The sequence below is a fragment of the Anopheles moucheti genome, chromosome 3 (assembly GCF_943734755.1).
Source record: "Anopheles moucheti chromosome 3, idAnoMoucSN_F20_07, whole genome shotgun sequence".
NCBI classification, from domain to species: Eukaryota; Metazoa; Arthropoda; class Insecta; order Diptera; family Culicidae; genus Anopheles; species Anopheles moucheti.
In genome coordinates, this window is record NC_069141.1 from 77,796,457 (window position 1) to 77,822,944 (window position 26,488).

Genomic DNA, 26,488 nt, shown 5'->3' on the forward strand with positions numbered 1-26,488 from the left:
TGTACAAAAAATACTTACTTTTGTTCATTCACCATTAAAAAATCAAGTTTAAAAAATACTTACCCGCTCGGTTAGCTTCCATAGAGATTGAAAGCGAACGAAAAAAAAAGAGGAGAAAAACACATCGCTCAAGTAATACTTTATTTCAACCAGTAGTATGCTTTTCTTTGTAAAACAATGCAAATGTGCGCTCTGCCCAGTTACAAATGGGACATTTAACTCCACCGTTGGAAATTGCAGGATTGTGGTATGGTGTACCTATACATTTGTTCTGCCGTGTACCTTCGGAACCACAGCTACCGACTGCAATCACCTTTTCGTTTTGAAATCGTTGTATGTGTGGCCCTTTAGCTACTACCTAATCCTCCCCTAACGTTCAGCGCTGCACCGGTACATTCCCATTTGAATTCGCAGGTGATCGTTTACCACACCCGCTGTATACAAGTAGCTTATCGTGTAGAATCTAAATCATCTTCAACGAGTTCATCGTGCGCCATCGCGCCCGCAACTAGATTTATTCCCTACGGACAAAGCGGGAATTGTTTCGCTCTCTTGTATGAGTGTGTTTCTTTATATTTGCTGTTCGCTTTAAATATGTTTGTTGTTGTGTAGATTTAGCAAATAGTTATGCGTTTTGGCGTTTTAGCTTTGCTGTTGAAAGCAACGGACACCGTTCTGTGATCGGGTTTCGGGTTCGATTGATTTGTTTTTCTTCCAATTAGTATGCCTTAACTCTTCCAGACATGAAATAAGTGTCGCCGGTTTGCATTCGCTCACGTACAGCCGCTTTCGCCCGAAAGTAATAGGAACGAGCAGCGATGGTAATAATAATAGTTATCCTCATCATCATAATAGTGGCTGAATGTAGTAATATAGTATTAATAGTATGGCAATTAGAACTAAGCGCTAATGTTAGTCTTAACTTTACATCGACGAGTACATGGTCGGCGATCAATTTGTTTTTTGTATCTGTTTTATCAATTCTCAATCGTAAATGTTGTTGTTTTTTGTTGTTGTTGCAGATTGCTTTTATCTCCTCGTTATGCTTTCTTTTCTCTGCTTCTACTACTTCTGTTAGTACTGATGCTTTAAGAAGGAAAAAGTTTTTCTTTAATCTGTATACATTTTCTTTGTAAATTTTCCTCTCTTTTCTGCTTCTTCTACTACTTTGTTCTGCCAATGTGTGAAACGTTTGCTTGCGTATGTTTCACCCTTTGAGGTTATGTTGCGCAAATGTGTGCATCCTCCTTTTAATGTGTGTTTTTATTTACTCATTCTAACTTGTTTTGGTCGAACTTACTTCCTTACTATACTCTACACGGCTACGTTTTTTGCTGTTACTAACAGTTGGCATTAGAACGAGATTGTATAGGGTTTTACATAATTGCTCGGAAAGACGATTTTTTTTCTTTGTTTTGTTGTTGCGCGAGAGTGGTAAAAGTGGTTCTGTTTTGTTTGGATGAACGAATTTATTCAACATTGTTGTTTTGCTTGTACAGCCCTAATGTACTAAATGTACTAGCGTGTTAGATACTGTCACTGTGTCACAGTATGTTTACTACCGTTTTTTTGTTTGTTTGTTTACTCTTCTCTCGTGTTGTTACATTTTCCACTCCGCGCTCTAACTAATCTGTTCCATCTGATCTGATTGCTACTATGTAACATGGTAATCAGTAGTACGAAGAACGCAATTCTTTATGAGGTTTTGTTTTTTTCTTTGTGTTGTATTTCTAAAAGTGGCTATACCATTTTCACTGTAATAAGAATGCTGTGAAGCAGCTCGATAAAAGAAACAAACCGTCAAATCCGTTTCCGTTTGTGCCAGTGCAGTCAGTGACGAATTTCTCCAAGGTATTGGATATGTTTTTTCCTGTTTGTTTGCTCGACAGCACTCGGGCCCGGAACCGGATTGAGGTTAAAAGTTTGTTGGATGTAAGTTAAGTTGGATTGCATTTGAGGTTGTTGGCTTTGTGCGTCCCATCGATCGTTTCGGTTTGTTGTTCACGTATTTGGTGTTTCACCGTAGAAGACGTCCACTACGCTCAGAGAAGGGATTTAAGCTTACCGATTCACAGCTTCTTCTCCCCACCGATCGCGCACCGTTTTGCTGTAGGAACTCCGGTTCTGCGTAGGGGCCGGCTTTACTGCACCACCTCATTGTCGCGCTGCTGGTCGCGCTGTTGCTGCTCCTTTAGCTTCTTCCGGTTGGCACGATCCTGGAAGAATAGCAGCTGCTCCTCGTACGATAACCGCTGGAGCCGTTCGCGCAGTCGCTCGCGCTTCAGCTTTCTTTCGTCCGTCGACATCGGGTGGGCCGTGTGTTGCTTCAGCATGTGGTTGGTTGTTAGCGGCGGGTAATGGATTCGCTTCGTCGGCATCGGCCAGCTCGTGGTGGTTTGCGGTCGTGGTGTGGTAGTTGTGGTGGTGGAGGTCGTCGTCGTCGTTGTCGCAGGGGCGGTGCTGGTGCTCGGTGTAGTTGGTGGACGTGTCGGCATGAAGTAATGGGTCCGCTTGGTAGTTTTATGCTGTCCCGGTTGGTGACGATGTTGATGCGGTCCGCGTGTCTCCATATGTGCCGCCGTTCCATACCCGGGTCGGTAACCGCCCGGTAGGCTTGCCAAACGGTTCTTGCCATTGCGCGTGGTAAAGTCAACGTTAAACTGTGACACCGAATGGTGGTACCCGTTGCGATGTCCGTTATCGATCGTGTTGATATCGTTCGGTGTGTCCGGTGCATACTGGGCGAGATGCTGCTTGCGACCGACCACCACTTCCGATGGGATGTAGTACGGTCCGGCCGCAGCTTGAACCGGCAGCTTCTTCTTAAGGTAAGGCTTGCGCCGGTGTTCCGGACGAGGTCTAATCGAGGGATTCGATTGCAACACCCGCTTCCTGCTATTGAAGATGCGCGGTTTCACACTGTTATTGCTATCGAAATATAAAAAAAATCATTTATAATACAAATTCAGCAAAAAAAAAAAACGAAAATCCATCGGAAAAGCCAATGCACTATCAGGGTTTGCTTACCTTTGGTTTCGATCGATCGGTTCGTCCATGATGTACACCACCTTCTCGTTCGCCTTCTGGTCGGGATAGGTTTTGTTCCATTTGTCGTACAAACTGTACCGTCCATTTTCGGACACTAGCGGCATACGATGCTGGCAGATAAAATTGTTCTTATTCGTGCACTCTTGGGCCGACCATCTACAGGGTAAAGGGAGGGGGTGTGTTGTGCGTGTTTATGGCACGGAAATAAAGTAAGAAAAGGAGAGAAAATCCCGCGAATTAGTAATGGCATGAGATAGTGGAAAAAATTAAATCGAATTAAACAAATTAAAACTACGCTAAGCCATGTGTTACTGTATCTGTCACCATGCAGAGTGCATTCAAATATCTACTTTATTACATAAAACGTGTTAAACAAAAGAAGGTTGTGCATTGTACTTTAAAAAGTGTCGCATTAAGCGTAGCATCAGCAGTGAACCATAACTACAAAAACGTATTTGCATGCTGTAGCGTGTGTGGTGAAAAGTTAATCTTGCCCGTGCAGTTGGTGCACTAAACCAATAACAAAATTCTACAACCAAAAATATTGTATAAACATATTAACATTTATCAAATAATCAAAATAGTACAATAAGTCATAAGGTACGGTTTGTTTTACAAGTTTACCTTTAAAGTTGCTCACACAAAATTTAGAACAAGGGAATTTTCTGATAAAAAATTTAATCTAATAATGCTATTAGCGTACGAATGGACGTATGAGCAAACAAAATGGGAGATGGAAAATGAACGCAAAACGGTCGACAAACGGCAAGCTGTTTCCTAGCGCATGGATTATGCATGTTTCGCTCGGATGTATTTGAGGAGAGCGTTCTGATGTTGGGTTTTTATTTTTGTTGTTTAAGAAAAAAACTATTTCTATACGTTCGCTTCATGAATAGTTACCTGAATTTGAGGTCTGACCGTAGCAGTGCACAGTTGTATTTCAAATCCTTGCTGCTCCTGCAAAAAATGCTCATAAGTTAATGTTCTCTTTTTTGTGCGGGATTTTTCTTTTTTTTTGAGGCGATCCCATTGGTGGTGGCCCCCCTTGTTCGGATGAACGTGCACGGTTTCTGATGGAACGGAGTGTGTGTTTTTTTGTTTGGTGCTAAAATCATGTAATATATAAATGAAATCGTTAATTACCCAGGAACCATCTGGCTGAACGATTGATACTCGATGTCGCGCCCATTGTGGCCCCATTGCCATTTGTTCACCTTCCAGTTGTAGGTGCCGCCGATCCAGAGATTTTCTGACACTGTTTTTACGTTGGCGGGAAAAGGCGTTTTAAGGCGGAAAGGAAATAAGTTAAGGTGAAGTATTATTATTTTTGCTGGAAAAAACCTTTAACTATCTGCTTTTGATTTGCGATGCTAATGATAGTTTAGCCCTTACGGTTAATTTTCTGCAGATATCGCCTGAGATGCTTGTCCTCGTACTTCATCGGCTCCGCCAGCTTGCTGTTGTGGTCCTTACACTCGAAGTACGCATCCAGCCAGTTCTGTTTGCCCGGCGAGATGTAGTAACACTCGTTCCCGATGCGACTGAACTTTGGAGGACACATCACATACATGCGCTTGTAGCGACGGCCGGGTTTGGCGTCCGCATCGTGCCGCGTTCCGTTATCAAAACTCTGCACCAGCAGCGCCATTCCCAGCAGACAAACGATGGCTACGGATAAAAGAAATGCCCATGCTCCATTAAAAACGATCCGCTTCTCGGGGGGACACACAACTTCATCCTCAACTTACCGAACAGTGTGGTTTTCGAATCCATGTTAATGGTGGTCGTTTTGGCTATATCAAATCGGCGAAAGTGTTATCTTCCCGTCGGAATATAATATCTCACCCTTTTTTTTCGGTAATTCAAGCTGTAGTACCGATTGCCCGCTGAAATATCGCGCCAAGTGTCGGCCGCAGGATGGTTACAAACAACCGTCCTTTATCGGTGAAGTGTGCGCTTCGCAGCAGTAAAATGATCCGTTCCAACGGTGGAAAAACTAATTGAAAGCTTGTGAAAGTACAACCGGCCCGGCGTGGTGCTATTCCTGTGTCCGCGCGGTGTTCAGTTCCCCTGAACGTGCACTGAATTTAATTAAAATTATTTCACCGAACAGTGTGGGTACTAATTTTCTTCCGCGTTTCGTCCTGACGCGGCGGTGGTGTATCCTTTTCCCCGACGGTTTTTACCCACTTCAACACGGTCAAACCACCACGGTGATGAGAGAGTGAGACGGGATCGGGTGCGTATAATTTCCCACCGCACCCTTTAAACGAATGCTGATACGCGGCCGGGTGTCTAGGGTTCTTCGCTTGCCTCGATGAGCAATAACGGAAGCAGAAAAATGTACGCGAATCAAGTTTTTTTTTACCGATGACCTGGTCGGTGTCGGTGTTTGAGTGGTGATGGTGGTTCACTTCCAGAAGTCTTTCGAATCCTTTCAACCGTATCCCAGTTGGATGGTGATTTCGTTTGATATCGTATCTTTTCGAAAGTCAGTCCTATAGGAATAGAAAAAGCACAAATTAAAATATAGTTCCATGAAACGGTAGGATAATTAGGATTGGAAGAATCTGTCGGTATTTTAATGCCCGCTTCACTCGACCGAATAACAAGGTTGATGTCTTGGATAAAGAAAAATCACTAGCGCCCTCTAGGCGTGAAATTGTGAAGTACGGCGTAAAGGTGCTTTACCGCACGGAACGTGTAGGATGCTGTTTCGTTCGGTGACTTAACCGTTGTGTCAATAACCAAATCTACACCTTAATCTCTACGACCGGCATACCCGGGTATCCCATACATTTTGTATGGGGAACGCAAAGTTTTCGTCTTTAAACTTAAATAACTTTTTTTGTATTGGAAATTAAAATTTCAAATTTGGAACACAAAAGCGGGCATTAGTATTCTATACAATCGTGAAAAAAACAGAATTTTAAAGTTTATTTAGAATTTTTTATTGGTGTTTTTGTGTATGAAAACCCAACTTTTTGACATGTAGCATTCAATAACTTACTGTGATATAAGAACTTTGCTTAGTAAAATTCTGTAATAAATCAATTTGTCAGCATATAATATTAACAAAAATGCATATTTCAAGCATATAATTTGTATATATATTGTATATAATACATATATAGAATAGTATATATACAATAACATATATATTGTGTATAAAACGATACAAAGGATCAGGCGTTCAAAGCAAGAAAACCGTATGTGCTCAACATTCAACAAACATGCCCAAATGTAACAGTTGTTGAACTCTAAATTCCATGCATAATATCAAATAAATATCATACAAGTACAATAAACCATCACAATCTTCTACATCAAAATTATATGCTTGAAATATGCATTTTTGTTAATATTATATGCTGACAAATTGATTTATTACAGAATTTTACTAAGCAAAGTTCTTATATCACAGTAAGTTATTGAATGCTACATGTCAAAAAGTTGGGTTTTCATACACAAAAACACCAATAAAAAATTCTAAATAAACTTTAAAATTCTGTTTTTTTCACGATTGTATAGAATACTAATGCCCGCTTTTGTGTTCCAAATTTGAAATTTTAATTTCCAATACAAAAAAAGTTATTTAAGTTTAAAGACGAAAACTTTGCGTTCCCCATACAAAATGTATGGGATACCCGGGTATGCCGGTCGTAGAGATGAGGGGTATAAAAAGAAATTTGTGAAAAAATAATGTTTCCATTTATCCAAATGCCACATATTGGATATTTTCTGAAAGAGAACTAAATTTCCTAAAGATACAGTAAAAAAAATCGGGTAGCTATCATATATCAATAAAAAGTTATATAAGTTTGAAAACGAAAATCATACCCGGGTATCCGGTCGTAGAGTTGACGGTTAATAACGAAAGGAAGTAATAAATAATTCCCAACCCGTTTTCATCTCCTGTGATTCCTCTCCCTTTTCCCCACCCCATGAGCAGGATTCGAATTCGCCAGAAAGAGGCACAGCGCCATGGGTTAATGATGCTGGCAGTGATTGCAAATGGTGTTAAGTGTAATTTCCGTTAAGTATCGCTGCCGAGTGTAATTTTAATTGCAGCGAATATGCACAAACTTGAACGTGACACGCCTCCAAGAAGGCATACACAAATATGAAACAGTGTAGGAGGCGGTGCTGATATCATGCAGCAGAATAAACGGTATCATATAAATATGAGACATGGCGCGCACGCTTACGACGATGACGCTCGGCCGACGGTAACGTCTTCTTTTCCTGAGTAACACGTAAGCGTTGAAGCCTCCGGTGTTTGCCAGATCAGCAAACCAGATCACCGGGACCACGACCGGTGGTAGCGGAATGTAGATATCGCGAGGTAGTCATCGTTGTCGAAATACTCCCACCCACTGTTATTGCACCCATAAGTTGCCATAAGCGTCGTGACCATCGTCGTCGGGATTTTGCCGGTAAAGGCAATTGAGGGGTGGAGAAGAAAACAAAAAGCTGCGGGAATGTATTTTATTTTCTATCATTACCAACATGCACACAGCGGATGATTTGGCTTTACTGCGGGGCGTTGGCAAAAGATGGACCCAGAAGAAAGCTGGGGACCAAAACTGTTCGGGCAGTAAATGAAACAATCGTCCCAGCCGGGGGTGGGGTGGGTGCTGGCGCGGTGGTGTATAAAATACACGCTGCGTTGTTTACGGATGGCTGGTGGGTGTGTGTTTCGAGGTATATTTACCCCAAGCCCCCGCGTACAACCGGCCGTGTGGGCCGCGGTAGTAACGTTCTTTGTCGGGTTTCATCTTACTCCGTTCGTGAATTCATCACTAAGAGAACGACATAATTCCGCATCATTTGCTAGTTTTATTGCTGGTGGAATGTCCGCAAGTCAACCCGCCGCTCCGGTGGGGATGACGGTCGCTACCGTCAGTGTCAACCTCAAACGCGAATGTTGCTATCCGTCCGCGTTGAGATCGACCTGCCGTATGCAGCGCTGCATCATCGCTGTCTGATCCGGAAAGTTATGACGGCAAGCTTAAGATTATTGCATCGGTCCCGGTGCATTGGGGAAGATTTTTTGCTCCTCTTATGAATGGCAGTAGCATTACGCTGTTAGTGGGCTTCAAATATTAGCAGTAAACTCTCGACAGTGGAGAGTATAATATTAAATATCTCATACTGTCCTGCCGGTATTAGCCGTTGTTTTCCAACACTGGAGAGCCCTCTTTAACCCTCTTTAGCGACCTATGCAGAAGTATGCACTTTACGCAAACAATGCGACAATATGCGGTACCAGAAACAAGGAGTTCCCATAGACCACGGGTGCGTTTTAAAGGACATGGGTCCATGCGGCTTTACATCAGGAGACTCACAGTACACCTTCACGACAAGGATTACGACATCCAGGGAAGTCCAACGTGCGCACTTTTTGTCGCGCAGACACCTTACACACGAATCATACACCGGCCAAGGTAAACGAGATTGTGGCAAAAGCCAACACCATCGCCCTGTACCTGTCTTACGAATTTCATACCAACGTATGTGTGTTTTATTTTCTTTTTAGTTAACCCTCGCTGGATTAAAACGATCTGCATACCGCGTACACTAATAAATCAAATCAAGGTGCGAATAAGCGCAACGTCGAGTTAAGGTCACCGGGAAAGGAATGGAAAGTGCGAAAACCGGAGGAATATTTGCGGGCAATTCTTACCGCCAATGTGCTTTCATCCTGCTACGAACCGGGACGCCGAAAGTTTTTGCCTTGAAAGCGTTAAGAGTTCCGAGGCCTGGCCTTGGTTGAATACGCTGTGATCTGAACTCTTCTTGCACCGCTAACGATACCGACGGAATGAAACGCTTCGAAGATCGTTATCAGTTTTACCGCGAGCAGCAAGAATTCGAAGATCGTGTGATACTCGTGGCGACCAAAAGTGTCGCCAGCGTCGTGACGCGTGAGTTGACGAATGAAACTATTGATTTCGGGTTTGTTTACCTTAGAGCTTACAGTAATCGTGGATGTACTTGTTCGTACGGCCACCGGAGGTTATTTGGTTGTGGAACTCCACGGTGATTAGGTGACAACCTTGCCCGAACAAAGCGAACCGATTGTTGAAATTCTTGAATGTTTTTTTTCGGTGAAGTATGTTCAAGGGTCAACAGTGCCGTTGTTGAACCAATTTCATTCATTCGCCTCCTAATTCTTCAATCACGATTGGGGCAGGTGACCAACGGTCGGATGCGCAGGAAGCAGAAGGCATAAAGAGGTTTTATTTTAATTTAATATGAAGAAAACCCTTATTGGGTGCGCATTAGCGCGCGTGTCACAATTTGTCCCTTACGCATCGACACGGAACCGGTTATGGCAATTGCCGCTGGATGGCGGATTCCCTTCACCGTCCGACACTACATCTGCTCGAATAATGCAGCGGTGACAACTCAACTCCGTTCCGTTTGCCGATCGTGACTCGATCTTACTTTTGCTGCCTGTTTTTTTTTTGCTGTTGTTCGCGTTTCGTGTAATTTTTTTTTGTGTGGATTTTAATCGCAATAATTACTTCTTTCTGTTGACGCACGCCCCGCCCGTAGGGTTTCGCGTTCAACGCATTCATCCGTTGTTTCCCGGTCGATCGACCGGACCGAACAAGTGGACACAAAAGCGAAGCGAACGCGCAACCACCCTGAAAGCAAACTATTCGCCTCGAAGGAGAAGCGAAAAAACATCTTAATAAGCAGCAGCTTCCTTCCACTGGAAAATACATGCCGAAAGGAAGTGGAGCAACGTTTCCTTTCATCTTTGTGCGTGTTCGAATGGGATGGCCGTGGTCCGGAGCGGCGAGCTTTTGCCGCGCATAATGACGAAGCGTGAAGGGAAGCGAAACAGAAGGGGGGGGGGGGGGGGGGGGAAATCGCTTTCAAGATGGACATGGCGAAAGGACGATGACAAAAATTCAATTACCGTGCATAATTTATGCAAATAGTACAACATCATCATGCACAGTGCTCTCGCAACTCGTTCTCGGCTCGTGCGAGTAGCAGGACCACCGACGAAACTACTGCTTCCGCTTGGAATGTACGTCCGCATTCGCAGAAAATGTTCTTTCTGCGCTTTCTTTATTTCGCCATGATCAGTAAATGTCGGAACTAATGCTGTCTAGTGCCGGCTACTGGAATAAACTTTCCCTTGGTGCTGGTAACGGTCCCTCGAACGAATGGAAGCTTATTGGTCTATCATTCTTAATTGTTGTTTTGCTTCCAGCCGTGGATCTTTATCCGCAAAGCACTTCATCAGATTATTCGATGTTGAAGGGATGAAAGTGAAACTAACAGTGATCACATTTTTCTCCTCCCATTTTCACTACAGACGGGCAGAGTGCGTACAAAATTCTTCTAAAATTCAAATTCCAAGTTAATCAATTTCCTATCGGTAGCTGTGTGGCCAAGGTATTTACCAAAAATAGCCCCCAAGAAATCAATATCCTGCAAGAGTTTGGGAAAATCACACCACGAGCGAGAAGTGTGAAATGAAGAAAGTTGTCCTTTTCGAACGATTTGGGGTATGTGAATTCGTACCAGACATCCGCAAAGTATCGGCAAAATCTGCTTTCCCTTGACCGACTTACTATTCGGGCTTACGCCAAAATCTCCGTGCCAACCCCGATGGGGGGGGGGGGTTCCGGGTCCGTGCTGAAGGGGGTGGCAATTAATTGCTTATTAGCCGATGGAGCGCCCGAACTGCGAAGCAACAACCAGCCAAAACGGTTCGGCGATGGAGAATGGAGATAAATAAAATCCCACGCCCCCCGTCCTGACAACAACGCTTTTTTCTTTGCTTCCTCCCCGGGGCGTTGATGGACGATTTTGGCCGTAACCTTTGGCAGGGTGCGAGTGGATTGAACAGTAAATCTATTTCGACATTTTGTTGTCATGTCTTGTTGCGATTGAGACTTTTCGGCTAGTTGAGTCTGTGGAGAAGAGCTGCAGGAGAACTCATTCAAATAAGGAATCGACTCCCAAGAGATTCCCTGTTCACTCAGAATAGTGGCGGATTAAGTCTTTTGAGGCTTTTGAGGAGGGATGCGAGTGAGTTGTTACATTATCGATAAGCTCCATGGAGGTAATAAATCCTTGAGGATTCATAAATCCTAGACATAGAGACCCAAATCCCTGAATATAGCTCAGATTCTAATAAATTAATTTGTAAATGCTTCTCATTGAATTGGGTTAAATGCATTTCAGGGCTGTTGTTAGCGAAAAAAAAAATGACACACAATTAGCCGCCGATTGTGTAGCTTCCTCCCATAGCTAGCAATAGATAAACGGTGGACAAGCAGATAATAATGGCAGCACAATTTAGATAAGCCATCACCCATCATGTTGCGAATGTCCCCAGTGCCGTCAACAGCCGATCAATTTACCCTTACTCCGCTTTTTCCTCTGGGGCCGATTTGCAGTGCTGTTTATTAAATTAGCTACGAAGCGCGGACAACATTAATAATGCTTGTACCACCCGATCGTCGTTAATTAATCTCATTAATGCCGACAAAGCGCACGGTGTGTGGTGGGTTGTGCCCTTAGTGTGTCCTTCCCTGATAGCTTCCCAGGTGCTTAGACGTTATGCAAATTGGACCGATCGCGATTATGCCTTCTTCCCTTTCTCGTGGGTGGTCGTTTTTCGCGTCTCGAGTAAGGAACACACACGCCGCTTGCACTGTTGCTTCAGAATCGAAAGCCGGGCCCGGGGGTGCACTGGATGCGCGCCGTACAAAGCCCAGGTGCCGACGTACGCCGGGCGGTTAGTAGTAATTCGCTGACGAAATATTAATTTTAATGCTTGCCAACACAAAACAAGCGCAATGCTTTGGTTCTGGGTGCGCTTATCAGTGCCCCGGATCAATTTCGCTCCGTTACCTCTCCAACCGGGGGGAAGGTTGCGTAGCGTAATTTAATCAACTCACAAAAGCGAACCGCCCCCCAACGTTGCATTTCATCAATGTTGCAGCGTTGTCCTGCAAATGAGGGCTGCAATTTTCCGAGCGTACGCCTCTGTGAAATACATCCCATCCGTGCAAACAAGCCACGTCCGAGCCGTGTAAGCTGCTGCTGATTATGCAAACTGTACACACTGGAGTGCGTTTTTGGTGTAGTTTATTAAACTAAGCGAGAACATAAAAGAGTCCATTTGGGGGATTGAGAGTCTATCGACGAAAATCCCAGTTCCCATTTGCTGGCAGTTTCTGTGCGTAATGGCAGTAGCTTTTCCATAGATTTTCCGCATACGAATTGGATGGATATGGTGGATATTATGTGGCAAATTTAATTTTCCAACATCCGACACTGGAAATTGGTTCGGTGCGGCTTGTTTTTTGCGTGTGCTGTGCTTTTAATCGCGTATCGTGTAGTTATAAATTCGTTACCTTCGGTCCCACTGAAGTGCACGGCCGCCGGCAGGTTTGGGCGGGAACGGTGAAAAGTGGGAAAGGAAAACCCCCAAAATAGACGCGTACTGTTGCGTACCATCATTTTCACCGCTGCCTAAGGACGCTTCAATGGGATGGCACAACTTAATTTGCGTTCACACAGTTGCTTTCTTTCATCTATGTTGGCAATGAATGGTGAGCGCTTTGTATTTCCTCGCGTGTTTCATTCTATTCCATTGATAAGAGCTTTCTTCATAATGGGTTTTGCTTGCTTTGGAAAATATTAATATGATTTTTCTATTAGGCAAAGAAATTCAAGAAATAAATTTACAGCTTAATTTACTAAAATTGCAATACAGTCATTACCAGAGATACGCGGATAATGCGTGCCGGAGAATCTCGGATATTTTCGTAGCTCGAAATTCCTTTCAAACACCGTTTATATATCGTATTAAGGCATCGAATATTTACTTTCACGTTATGAAGCACATTTTAGCTTGATATTTCTTCATTTATCACCACAATTTAGGTATAGTTTCATTAAACATATTTTTAATATTGACGAATATTTTAAAGTAATTATTCAACATTAATTTTTCCGCATATAAAAGTCCGTCAAATTTATAAAATTTGGCAAGTCGTGAACCGCTTAACTCGAGTATTGACTGTATTCAATTTAGTGGTGCGATCAACTTCATTTTCCACACCCCACACTATGAACAGTGAAACTATTCATCTTCATTTGAAAATCATCCCACAAATTGTGAACTGTTCGTAGGAGGTAATTTCCATTCGCTTAAACAGTTTCTACTTCAGTTGATTATACCGACGAGAAAAAGCTCGTTATTCCCTCCCGGTGCCGGGACTTCCTTCCGCTCGGGAGAGGGTAAACGCAGGGTGTATTTTTCCGGTGACACACCCGTGAAAGCAACCGTTCAGATAATTCTATCAGAAGTTACCATCCATACTGTACGCCCGAGAGGGAGGACAGGGAGCCAACACAGATCAACAATTATTTCAACCGGAAAGTGCTCCAAACTCGACCCGCAGCGAAACTTTATCGTACGCATGTGAGAGTGTCCCTTTGACATCGGAGTATATCAGGGTTTGGAGGATAGCTCGCACACAGACCAAGCGCATTATCAAATTATGAAGAGCTTCGTGAAAGTTGTTTAGACAACAGACCCAGGAGGGCCGTGAGCATAGTGATAGCGGCAAGGAAGGTGCACTGGATCGATGCAATTTTTCATACCCCGCCCCGGGAAGAAACGGGAAACGGCAAATGATGATGCTGATGATGTTGATGGATGTGGCCATACAAGGCGCGGGGCGGAGATGGAAGAGCGGAAACGAAACAAGGGCATAAGCGATGATGTGTGGCTTGTGTTGATTTACTGCACCTAACAGTGAAGTAATGTTGGCAAATATATTTACTTTGCACATTAACGACACACATCTCGGCGGTTCCGTTAAGTTGAGTGATAAACAAGGCGCACAAAAAGTACCGCGCTTGTGGTTGTGCGTTGTGTGCAAAGGTGTTGCATTCGCGATGAAAAATAGAAAACGGCTCCACACACATGTGAAGGTGTTTCCGAAGGTGAAATGATTAATTTTGCACTATCCTCGTTTAAGGTGATCAATCGAAGCACAGCTCGGTTAACAAATCGTTTAGTAAGATGAGAGTGACATAATGAGAAGTTTGTTGACCTAATGTGAAAAATTGTGCATAAATTTCCATTAATTTTTGAAGAACTTGGAAAATCTGTCAAAACTTGTTTCCAAATTTAGAAATCCCCATCGTATGAGGCACTTGCCACGACTGGGAACAACTTATTCGCATACGAGGAAAATACGATAAACAAATTCATTCTATATTTCCCCTTCAGTGCGAGTAAAAGGCTGAGGAAGTTATCGACGGCTTACAGTAGCAATCATCGGGTAGACTCGAAGACGGCAACACGTAGACACGTCAGCAAGAAGTAAGCGGATTGTTTGTCTTGTTTTGCAGCCGGAATTCTCGCGTTACCGGCGCCCTGGAACACTGCTCAGCTGCTACTCGTCTGAATGGAACCCATTCAGAAAAAGCACTCCAAGCACGTGAGGACGCTAAGCATACCGAGTGGAACTTGAGCTTATGTCTGAAAGGAGCCTCTGGCCAGTGGAACTCGGAATAAGAGTTGGAGGGATTGTTTTAGATTTAAATGAAACTCCCGCTCGTAGAGAGGTAAAAGAGAGGTACATCGGTAGAATAGAATAGGAGAGTACCGTGCAAATGTCGAAACTCGAACTTCCACAAATCAGACAACCGAATGTAGAACCCAAGAATCCCAAACGAAAAGTGTTTCATTTCGCTTGCAAACACCCCAAATGACATCAGCAAATGTTGGTTTAATGTCGCGCGTTTTCAGCTTCAGTCGGTAATTGGCTGCTGTTGGGTTGCTAATTTGATGAGATTTTTTAATGTCCATTGGACGTGCGCGACACGACACGATCGGAATGTCGCTAGCACTAGGTTGCACACCAGCGCACACACACCCGAACTCCGATAGGCGTGCACAACGGGGCGTTATGGTACACTATAAAACTCAATTTGCTAAATTAAGCGGCCCCGGAATGTCCCCGACGTGCGGTGACCCCAACGCGCGCGGAAGGTCCAGCATCAGAAGCCTCCCAAAACCTAGGCTAGGCGTCCAGATCTCGTCAAACATTGTAGTTGATGGTTCGATTCGATGGCACGCTCACCGCACCGTCTCTTTTCTCTTGGTAGGTGGTCTTTCGGGTGCGAAAACGGTCACATTCTTGTTTGTGGAGAGCCCGGGTTGCTAATAAACATACGCGATTGGATGGAACGCATGAAGCCGTAGCGGCACCGCCCCGTATGCACTTAATTGGGAATGATAAATCATAGACCTAGACCTCCACCGTTCACCGGGCCACTGTTCGCGGGACGACCGCGACCATGTAACGGCATATGTTCTATTTTGGTTTAATTTTTCGGAACACCCGACGACCGGGAATTTGATTATTGTTTATAGTGCCATACCCCCCCCAACGGTGGCTGTGTGTGTGCAGCGGGATTCGGTGTCAGTGATGGATTGGTACGCAGTCGAAATTTAAAACCGTCCCCCCAAAGTATTCGGGGGACGCTTATGTTTGCAGCTAATCCTTATTAGGTTGGGTTTTAATTTGTTTGCCATGCGAAACAAATAAACATATAGCGCAGTGGGTGCTGGTTGGTAAACACGCAATAAATTTCGCACATGTTTGGATCATTTTTGGGTGGGAAAAAACCCCCAAACAAAGAAAATGTGCACTCCATATATCGATTCTTCTATCCGCCCGCAAACATCGTAACGCTTTCAAGTAACGTTTTCAGCGGAGTAGAACGTTTCTGACAGCAGAGGAAGAAGAAAAAAACAAGGAAGCACACGTAAAACCGTTTCTACCTGGCAAATCAAACAAGACGACGCAATCAAAATTTGATGACACGACCGGATATTAAAACGAGTTCCCATAATGGAAAGTAAGGAAGAAAAACGAACGCCACTACGCGTGACGTAACGCTTGACGTTTGGGAGATGTTCCGCACAACTTCAGCTTCTTGGTGGCGTGGTGAGTATATCTGCGAATGAAAACTTTCCCCACAACACATCACATCAGTAAGGCTGTATTATTCTATTTCTGATATGTTTTTTTTCTGTTCTCCTTTATCTTTCTCGCAAGAAGAGCGCCTCGGAAAAGCTTCAGCTTCCGAGTGTGGAACCTGCCGTAACGGTGGAAAGCACAAAGCGTAGTCGATATCAAGATAAAAAAACAACAAATCGACAGGATGTGAAGAATGTGATCCGTGTGTATGATTTGATTACATTCAGCACCTACACACGCACCTCGTTAACCTCGCCACAGAACCCCGCAGACAACAATGCTTTGGGAGCCGGTTTGATTTTTGATACGAAACGATAGAGCCCCAAACTGTGCGCTGGTGGCAACTTTGGAAATCCAACAGCATTAGACATCACCTAGCAGCAGCAGCACCAGCAGAGCAAGCAGGGGTTAAGCCATACCGAGAGCGAAACAAAAGCGAAAGATTCGGAGAAAGATTAACGTAAAGCTTTCTGATGGGTTTTGTCCATATAATCCCGTTTTGCTCGGTTTGAACGCAATGCCCACTGATGATGATGATGATGATGATCCTGGCAGGATAGTGTGCAAAATCTCCATCCCCATGCGGGAAGGTCCGGTGCCTGGTGCCTGGGTGGGAATTAGAAATTGGAGCAACGGCCATACCCGGAGCGGTTGCTGTTCAAACCCGCTTTCCGGACGGGTCACCGTGACGGGTGTTAATCGACGCGTCTCGGTATGATGATGGTGGTAAAATTGCATCGTGTCAGCTGTAAAATTGGCTCCATGTCACCCACCGTCCACTTGAACGTGTTGGTTTAACACGCCGGCCCAACAATCAGCAGCACCACGCGCTACGGATGTGATAATGCAATTTTAATTATTTGTTGACACGGGACTGCGGGTAATTATGGTTGCGGTAGCGCCAAAGCGTCAACGGGATGATATGTTGAAGGAAACGGCAAACGTATGGCAAGCTCTTGCTCCCTTCTCGCACGTATGCCTTCCGGAATGGGTCGATTTTCGGTACGTAAAGGGCTTTGCACAGTGGTTGCCTTCCGCACACACCTTGGTGTGGACGACGCTAGACGACGGCTGGTTGATCTAGTTACGCCGGTTCTTCTAGTGCCGCAGACATTCCCGGCGTTGCATTCCACACACGAAGGGACGGAAGAGTAGCGTCAACCCGGGGCAATCCTTCCTAGTGAATAATTGCGTGTGAACAGAAGCAGATACATTCCAAGCAGCAACCGCAATCACTTCTGTAGGAACAAGTTGATGATTGAACGTTACCCTTGGCCGTGCTGGAGATATGGCGCGCGTTAAATTTCATCCATTGAGAGTAAAATTTCATATTATTTGCTTTCCGAGATGCCGTTGTTCGATGATCTCAGTTTCTCGCCCATTAGAAGAGCATCCAAATTCAAGGTAGGCTCGCCGCCGCTAGCGTATCGATCGAATAGACCCAATTCTCGGTAGTGATAAAAGAACCGATTTTCCATCTAACTGTTCATCCGACTTTTCGGAGCTTTTCTTATTCTTGTTATTTTTAGCAGAAACTCACGACGCAGTCCCCCCCAGTGGTAATGTAATATCGCCGTACCCGGCGCTGTTTGGAGCACCATTCGCTGAAGGATATTTCCGAAAAGCGCTCGAACGGAAGGAAAGTTTTGGGGTACGGAAAATTGCGTGCGCGTTGTTGCTGCTTTCCATTTTGCTTGCCGAGATACAGCCGATCCGGCCGAAATAGCCACAAAAATGATTCATAATCATTATCTTTCAACGGTGTTTGCTTTGGCCGAAGGAGCAAGATGTTTGTGCTAATGATGCAAAAGTAATTTTGGCCCTCCCCTTTTTTGGCGAATGTATGCCAAAATGTCCTTCTCTTCAAAGGGAAATTCATGTTGCACATGAATAAAAATGACTTTCGTCCCTTATCCGTTAACCCAACGACCCTCTCCCCCGGGCCAGTCCTTAATGGGTGGGTGGTCTCGCTTAAAAAAGCGTCCAAAATGAAGCTATTAAAATGATAATTTATGTTTTTGCCATGCGTTTTGTTTTCGTTTAATTGAATACGATCATTTTCACTGGAAGGTGGAAAATCTCATCCCCCCAGGGGAGGATTTTTAATGTGACCCAAATCCTGAGTACACGCATAATTACCAAATGACCAGAATGAGACAGCATTGAACAACCCAATGTACACTCTCGGGGGGTGCCCTTTGAAGGGGAATAAAAACAAAAGGGAGTGTACGTGTATGTGTCTATTTAAAATTCACTTAAAAGCTCATTACGGCACCTTTGCGTTCGGGCGTTTCCGTCGTCTAGCATAAAACACATCCTACGGGCTGGTATTTGGGTCACGGTAAAGTGACGGCGGTGGCTTATGTCACGCTCGATACTGAATGGTAATATCATTAGCCGGCTTCGGAAAGTAAGCGAAACATTTTCTCTTAATCCAGTTAAGATTCCGAGATGGATTACTTCCTTCGGGGGGTGGGAAGAGAAAAATTCTAGCACAGGAAAACCTGCGGGAAAATTGGTTCAACTGTGGAATCTTTCAGAACAGAATATCCTTAGCACTTTCCAGGAAACTCTGCTCTTCTTCTCAGGCGCTACAAAACGCTTCGCGGTCTTGGACAGCTGCAGGAGTCCTCTCAACCACTCCCAGTCATGCCGTTATTCCGGCACTCCTAACACGACTCCCCTTGTATATGTGGAAAACCTTAAAGAACTTTACGGCCTGGGTCGTCCGGTGTCATTTTAGTAACGTGACTTGCCTACCGGGGCTTGACGAATTTAATCCGCTGTACGACAGTGAGTTCGTCGTACATCTCGTGGAGTGCGTCATACGGGGCCACAAATCCTTCTGAGCATCTTCCTTCCAAACGCGACTAAGGAAATGTCGTCAGTTTTGGACACAGAGGCGTATGTGAGTACTGGAACTTTATAAGTTCTATGCCGTGAACCGATGATGTCTATGTCATCAGCGTAGAGTCTGGATTGACTTATAGAAGATGGTGCTTTCGAAGTTTCCACCTCCGTATCCCTAGGGCAAGGTTGAAGAGTAGGCAAGCTAGTCCATCTTCTTGGTCCTCAGAACCCTCAGGGGCAGTTCAGAAATCGTCTGAGTCCTTGAAGTCGATAAAGAGATGGGAGAGTGGTGAAGATCTGATCAGTGATTGACTTCCCGTTTAGGAATTCCCCTCTGATAGTTTCCGAATAACTGCTCTAAGAATCTCACAGGAACTCACCTGACATCTTGAAAGGGGTTCAGGAATCCTAGTGAACTTTAAAAACAATCAGTTCTGATATGTTAAGGAATTCTTAGAATACATCAGTTCTTTCATGAAAAACATGTTGTGCATCTGCTGTCTGCTTGAATTTCACGCCTGTTTCATTCTTATCGGTCAGACATAGACATATGCCGCCGTATGCCGTCATCGCACGCCAAAAAGGCAAGTGAAATGTTGTGTGATAAAAATAAACCAATCTTGCCAATTATGTCTTCGTCTTCGAACGCCGAATAAAACAAAACACAGCTCGGGCTAGATCATAGTTTATTTTACCATTCTTTTTACTACTGTCATTCGAAGGCCTGCCGACAATCCGACACGGACGACGGCCTTGAGTTCGTGCCATGGCCGCGTATAAACAATTAAACATATCCTGTGTCCGAGACGGAGCGCGTTTCTAAGCCAAATTAGTGCACATATGTGTCAGGCAAGCAGGCGGTTAGGGTTCTATGGGTCGAATTTCATGCAAAAACTCGAATATCATATCGATTCTCACACCTTCTGCAAATGCAGAAATATGGGGAGAGTTTTTTTTTCTGTTCGCTTTTGAAACTGTTCCGACCGTGAATGAAGCTTTCTGCGCTTGAAAGATCGTGAAAGATGGTCCCGAAAAAGGCGGCACTGGTCAAAGGAAGTAATGGCACAGACAAACACACAGACCGTCGTCCCAACCCCGCGACTAGATGAAAGTTCGTGGGGATAGACTATTTTTAACAACGCTTCTTCGGGCCCGCCGTCCCATACATTAACGGTCACGTGTTGCGCTATAGATCATCGATCGAGACCGACCCGAATGCCGGCATCTTGATCGCTCTTTTGCCGCTTCTTGTAAATGTGCTAAATCATCCTACCTTTCGTTCAGGCAACGTTCGATTTTCATAGTGGCGTGTGTCGTTTCGATTGCATTCAGATGAAAATGGAGCAAAACAGTGCGCCTTTATCGAACTGCACGAAAATCGATCCACGGAAGAATGATTACAGTGAAACGTTTAATTTACCACCCTTGGATGTACTGTCTGTCCAAAAAAAAACTGGTTCAAACTAAACATTGCATATTTCTAATCCCACAGTTTGTGGTTTGTTTATATCCAAAGAAGCTGAGGGAAAAGAAAATGACAACGATATACCAGCATAACGAAACGCCCGTCGTTGAAGCAGTGTTGGTTGATAGACGCGCAACTCGGTAAGCAAAATTTGTTTAGCTGGTTTGGCGGAATCTTTCGACCCCAATCGAGCTAAAGACACACATACACATTTTTCTGCTAATCAGATGTCGCTTTTCTTATTATTTGTAGCTCGAAAAACGCGTAAACAAAGTATGGATGGACGATCGGTTTTTTTTTAAACTGCACGATGCCCACCAAACATGAGGGGTCCGGCGGTGTCTCGGAATGCGCGGGATGTTTAAAGCTGACGTGACTAAAAATTTCGGGCTAAGAAATGTACAAAGGCGTTAGAGCAGCTGGCTTTTCTAAGGAGAAAACAACCAACCTCACGCTCGCTCGCATGTTCGCGAAGAGTTGCTTGGTTGGCACATTTTATTGAAGGCGTGTGTAGGGTGTGTGAAGTTTTGGGGGCAGCACAGTGCTACTTTACTGCGGCACGTTGTTTTTCTGTTGCGTCCCCCATTACGTCCACTTCATACGGTCGGATTGCACGGGATGTAAATGTCGCAGCAGGCCGTTTCCGGTGCCTCGCACTGCCGGTGGTAGGAGTTGAAGTGCTGTCCGGGTGGGCAGCTCTGTTCGCAGGCCGTGCCCTGGTTGCACAGATAGTACTGGTGGCAGTCCGGGTGCGGCAGCAGGTAGTTGCTGGCGTCGGCTGGACAGCGAGCGTTTGGACCACATGCGGCCTGAGCCGAACCGAGCAGGGTGATCATCGCCACCAGAAGCACTAGAACAATTGCCAGCGGGGACTTCATTCTGAACTGCACTGTGTAACTGACGGACAGGGAACTACTTGCGGTACTGAGAGCAAATGCTTCAAAAGCTTGCGAATTTCAGCAGGAACTGAAAACAACCTACAAATTATCGAGTATTTTAGCTCGGTAGCTAAGCGATTACCTTATCTGCTAGATAGGCTTATCGAGCCCCTGTTAGATTAGCGATGGGAAATCGACGTCGACGTTCGATCAATGCGTGCGCTTACTTTTGGGAACTCAACAACATCTTATCCCGGGTGGTCTACCGCACGGACGTCATCCACTCCCCTGGTTGATGGCGATAGTAGATAGCGTTTCTATAGGAGGTTGCCCATCGTAATCGATCGTGCACGTGTTGTAATCGATAAAATGATTTCACCAACAAATCGCGTGATATTGCCCCCTTAAAACTGTGTGTCGTTCAGCTCACAGCGCTCGTCCCGGTCCATTAATATTCGCGGACAGGTTTCATTAATCTGGCTCGTCCACCCGCTGACATAAACCGCGCGCGATGCTGTCTAGCGATAAGGTGTCCCACTACTGTGCACTCTGCTACACGCTCGTGACACAGTTCGCTGCAGTTCAGTTCGGTGGTGTGCGCAAGAGAAAGAATACGACGTGACGGAAGAAGTTCAGCTTCATCAATCGGTTTTGCAAACCACCGTAGCAGCTGAGGATAGTGGGCAGCTTCTAAACTCCGGGACACCTTCACTTGCTTTTACCCTAACCCCGGGCCGGAACCGGCAGAGACACTGTCAGAAATTCTTCGGTCCCGCCGTGTGCAAACATTCGCGGGTGCCGGTGGATGGTTATGTGGGCCGCTGTGGTCCGCCCCAGCTCTAGCGACGTTGTGTGGTTTTGTAATGCCCGCAATGAATGAACCCCCATTGTAAGCTGCTCTCAGTCGCCATATGCATGACGGAGCGAAGGATCGGGGCAGCATCGGTTCACTTGTGCGCCTTGATACTCCACACGGCTACAAAGCATGTGGTCAGCAGAATCGAGTTTGGGAACGAGAAATTGTGGAATCGTGGACACACGCGGTACAACCTCAGGCAGCAAACCCCGCTAATGGTGGCCATAAAATGGTCGAACAAATAAATTTGTCGACGCGAGCAATATAATGTGTGGTGTACGCTCGATAATAGTTGGCCGGTTCCTGGCCGGCTCCGTCTTCCGGCTGCAGACCTGAAAGGTACCGGGTGAGTAGTTCCTCTGGATATTCTGGCTAGGAAGGAGAGACGGAGAGACTTTTGAGCTGTCACTCCTGCGTACACACCGCCACGGCAATGGCGTCATCTCCACGGTACCATTAAAACCGCGCAGAGGTAACGAAACAATTACCGAAACAAAAGCGGATATTAATTTGATAAGTTACGCCCCGGTGAGATGTCGCCGTGCTGCTCAGCTGCGGCAGCAATTACATTAATTATCCCGTCAAGGGGTGAGATTTATTTTCATCTCGGTTCCCACCGTCCGGATGCAGTCCGGGCCAGACAGCAGGCGTAGGATATTGACTGACCCTTAGCCGTGATGAACGAGACCATAACCGAGGAACCGGGGCGCTCCACACCGAAGTGGACAATGTTGAAAAAGTGATTCTGTTTAGTGCTCGCGCGTTCTTCAGCAAAAGGGGGCCAGGAAAGGTTTTCAATCACAAGTACCCCGGAACGGGGTATGTTCCTGCTTGCCCACATACGACGACGCGCTGCTCTTTTAAAAGGAAAGGGAGAAACTTTGGAGTTGGCTTTCTTCCCCACGCCCCCAGGAGAACATCAGGCGATCAAACCAGATTACGCTTTAATTTTTATTTATGATAGTTTTATTGGTTTGAAATGTGTTCACTCCTTCCTTTCTTGTGTACTTGGCGTTTACTTGCGGATTGGTTGGTTGACAGTTTGTTGTGCCCTCGCGTTATAGTGCCTTTTTGATGGGGGGTTTGCTTGGCTGTGGTGGTCACATTTTTTTTTCCATCGATTTCACATGATGCTGTGAGGGAGTGTTCCGCTGGTTTCCGGTGAATGTTGCCAGCGGGATGGGAAAAAAGTAGCAACGTCTCGGTAATGATTGTCTCCCGGAGGGGGGCTTGCGAGTGGAGCTCGTTTAGCTTTGATTTAACAAGCTAATGACATTCTATTTAAAAGGCATTATTTATTGCCATTTAGTTGCCATCCTCAGCGTGGCTTCCCTCACATGTTGGGAGCATGATGGATGCGTTTCAACAACGATTGCAAATGAAAAGGTGCCATTATTGATTTGCTTTGTAAACGTTTGTCGTCCAGCGATTTTTTTCCATTCTTGTGGGCAAATTACCAAAGGCATTGCAAAAAATATTTGTCCAGCATTAACATTAACATCATCAGCGTTCCGACTGCCTAATAATGTCTTTGCCTGAGCTGATCTGATTGACGGTATAATCTTTCTCCAGAATAGCGAAATCCTCCGTCCCCCCAAAAGAAAGAGACTATAAATGAAGAAAATTCCCAGCGCCTGAAATATGAGGCCCGCGGACCGGAACGCGGCACACACTGTTGTCGTATCGGAAGTTGTCGTCATCTTCAGGATTCCTCCTGCTATCGGCTTCGGTGCCGCGAGGTTTGGAAACAATGCTTTTCGGAGCAGTTATGATAATAATCATAATTCATTCTCGTGCTTCATCTTCGTTTCGGGCACTCGGACATCCGGATGAGGGCGAAAAATCTGGGCGGTTGCTTTCCGTGCTGGGAACCCCCCTGGTATTAACGAGCGTGCCTACCGGCCCCAGCCGTCTTGCAGCCTGGACCAAACTTCTTTCACGCGAGATTTCTCTAGAAACGAACTTGTAGAATTTGGACGATTTGTGTCCGCGGTCGCTTGGAGTAACCAGTGTAACGGTGGGACGATGGAACGTTGGAACACAAATTTTCCCCCGCGGTCAACGAAGCACCGTAGAGGAAGAATTGATTTGTTTTGGGAGCTGCCGGAAAGTGAATTTTTCGACATGACTCGGGCCTCGTATGCCGGTTACCGGTGGGCAGGAAATTGGGGGAAAAGAAGCGGCTGTGTCCGCATCGTTTGATTGAAGATCGAAGAACGTGCCTATAGCACCGGACGGAAGTTTGTTTGGTCTCGTGATCTGCGATTCGTTAGCCGGTGTTGATCACCATGTGCTCTGCAATGTTTTTTTTGTTGTTGTTGGTGGAATTCGTCGTGAATGAACTCATTTTCCTTGTGTAGTACGAGCGATGATGGCGCCAGCACGAATCCATGCCTTGCCTTCAGTGGGTCCCGTGTGTGCTCGCGTGATCGAAGGAAATGAGATATTCGAGCCCGCGGGTCAATGGGGGAAAGGAAGCCTGATTGACGTGCTCGCACGAACTGGCGTGTGGTGTACATGTGGTACAGGTTCAAAAGGGTCGCTTGTTCGGTCGTCCCCAACAGCGCACAGCTTCCAGTTACCGGTGGGCACCGCACGGTAACTGAGTAGCCGGGGAAATCCACATTCAAGGGTTAATTACTTCAACGCCATGGTTAAAAATAGTTGATTCAATTTTGATTCGTCTCTCGTGCGGGAATTTCGTGAAGGAAAAGGTCATCTAAGAATGCACTGACGCACACATGTTCCACAAATCGAACGTACGGAGAAGCGTAAATTTCTTTCCAATGAGGAGTAGCCAATGAGCCAAGGTTTTCTGATTACTGTCTACACATTCGCTATCATTTATTGCTGGAATGCAAATATGTGACTTTGGAGATGAGTTTAATTTCTGCCCCAAAAGCGTCCTATAGTCGTAAGAGTGTGTCCCCTGGAGAAGACCACGATTAATTGGTCTATCAGCTCGGGTCAAATATTTGTGTTGCTATTTGCCTTCAGAAATGCCACAATAAACATGGCCACAACAGAATCTATCCACCGACAACACTGGAGGGCGAAGATCAAATCGAGGCTTTCTTCGGGACAGGGTTTCGCATCGGATTGATCCAGACTCCGAGGGCAAATAGTGGGCTAACCTTTGTTTTCCGATTGTGTGCCATTTGTTGGAAGCAATCATCGATGATGTGTGTGTGGCACGTTTTGGAAGCAAATAAGAGCCACAAATCTTTCCCCGTCGAAAGCAATGCCAATGGTTTATCAATTTAGCAACACAACCTCAATCAGATCAATATCGATCGTATTGTACTGCCCACGGGGATTTGGGGGGGAGGTGTTCGTAGCTCAGTAAAGCAGTAAAATCGGGCAGTTCCATCTGTGTTTGGCTTTGCATAAACGGATTTACTGTTTTGCCGCACGGAAAATGCCCACCGACTCACCAAAAAGTTGTCCCAATTTCCCTCCTGGCAAGCTTCCTAGCTGACATGTCCATTTTTGTGTCTTTGGCTTTGCTCTATTTTTTACTCCTGCTTCGCTTCATTATGCAGAAAAACGTTCGTTTGTGTAGATGCAACCAAAGTGCAACGATGGGTAAAGGAAGCAGCAGCAAAAAAAGTCCTTCTTAAATGGAGCAAAACTTTCAACACAGGGAAGCAATTTTGCGTGCCTTTTTCGCTAACCCTAACAGCAATATAGGTCGCAGTACTTTTGACCGAATATTCTCACCATTGAAGCCTAGTGTTGAGCCTAAGAGGAGGGGGGGGGGGGAGAGGGGGGGGGGATGCACACAAAAAAAGCCCTCCCAAGCGTCCCGAAAATCTCGATTCGAACGAATGAGAAATGTTGTTAGCCAATGCAACCGGTAGTAGTTTGCTTTTGGTGGTGGTATTTGTTCATGTGTGCAAAAAAATGAACCAACGGTGGAACAACTAACACCGTGGCTCTGAGCATACATATGGCACCGCTTCGTGTCTAGTGGCATCCCGCCTCGGGGCGAAGGATGGGAATATTCTGTGGGGTTTATTCAATGCCGTTTTGTCTATCCGGCACGGTTCTGGACTACGCTCGACGGGCTAGGTAGACAGACAGTGCCCGCATATCTGGGCACACAGGACCGTTGATATTCATCACCGCAGCAAAAAGTGGTTCATCATCTGCCATTTGGATTAGTACACTGAGCAACATCGGGTTGGTGTACAAAAAAACACATCATGCAGGCCTGGAAAGGACTACTTTAGGCCCGCTCACACGTATCACTGCCGTTTGGAGAACTGTTCACTTCAGCCAGTCCGTAGAAATATATGGCCAGAAGCCGATCGATTTGAGGCCCTATGGCCATGGTTGAGTTTATTGGAATCTC

General features: G+C 45.4%; 3 protein-coding genes across 4 annotated transcripts in view; 1 reads left to right on the forward strand and 2 right to left on the reverse strand.

The window, feature by feature from the left end:
• LOC128306010 (HIV Tat-specific factor 1) overlaps positions 1 to 26,488 on the forward strand; it is a 56,371-nt gene that overhangs the window by 10,453 nt on the left and 19,430 nt on the right. The gene's annotated exons all lie outside the window — the stretch shown is intronic.
• The window catches only part of LOC128306011 (uncharacterized), a 96,104-nt gene continuing 69,743 nt past the window's right edge, over positions 128 to 26,488 (reverse strand). Inside the window, exons 4-9 of one of the 2 annotated variants that reach the window (XM_053043679.1) lie at positions 4,797 to 5,546; positions 4,441 to 4,716; positions 4,192 to 4,303; positions 3,949 to 3,999; positions 3,028 to 3,204; positions 128 to 2,928 (exon numbers count right to left, since the gene is read on the reverse strand). In XM_053043679.1, coding sequence (XP_052899639.1) covers positions 2,142 to 2,928; positions 3,028 to 3,204; positions 3,949 to 3,999; positions 4,192 to 4,303; positions 4,441 to 4,716; positions 4,797 to 4,821 — 1,428 coding nt within the window. In that variant the 5' untranslated portion in view covers positions 4,822 to 5,546 and the 3' untranslated portion in view covers positions 128 to 2,141. Of the gene's footprint in view, positions 2,929 to 3,027; positions 3,205 to 3,948; positions 4,006 to 4,191; positions 4,304 to 4,440; positions 4,717 to 4,796; positions 5,547 to 26,488 lie in introns of both variants that reach the window. The other variant, XM_053043678.1, reaches the window with a different exon arrangement.
• On the reverse strand, positions 20,984 to 21,615 carry LOC128306012 (peritrophin-1-like). Its single transcript, XM_053043680.1, has 2 exons — positions 21,506 to 21,615; positions 20,984 to 21,377 (listed from the first exon to the last, which is right to left on the reverse strand). Exon 2 carries the CDS (start codon positions 21,276 to 21,278, stop codon positions 20,997 to 20,999), a length of 282 nt encoding a protein of 93 aa, XP_052899640.1. The 5' UTR covers positions 21,279 to 21,377; positions 21,506 to 21,615; the 3' UTR covers positions 20,984 to 20,996.

Excerpts from the sequence above, each read along its gene's own strand:
- LOC128306012 (XM_053043680.1), bottom strand. The coding sequence starts at position 21,278 with ATGAAGTCCCCGCTGGCAATTGTTCTAGTGCTTCTGGTGGCGATGATC.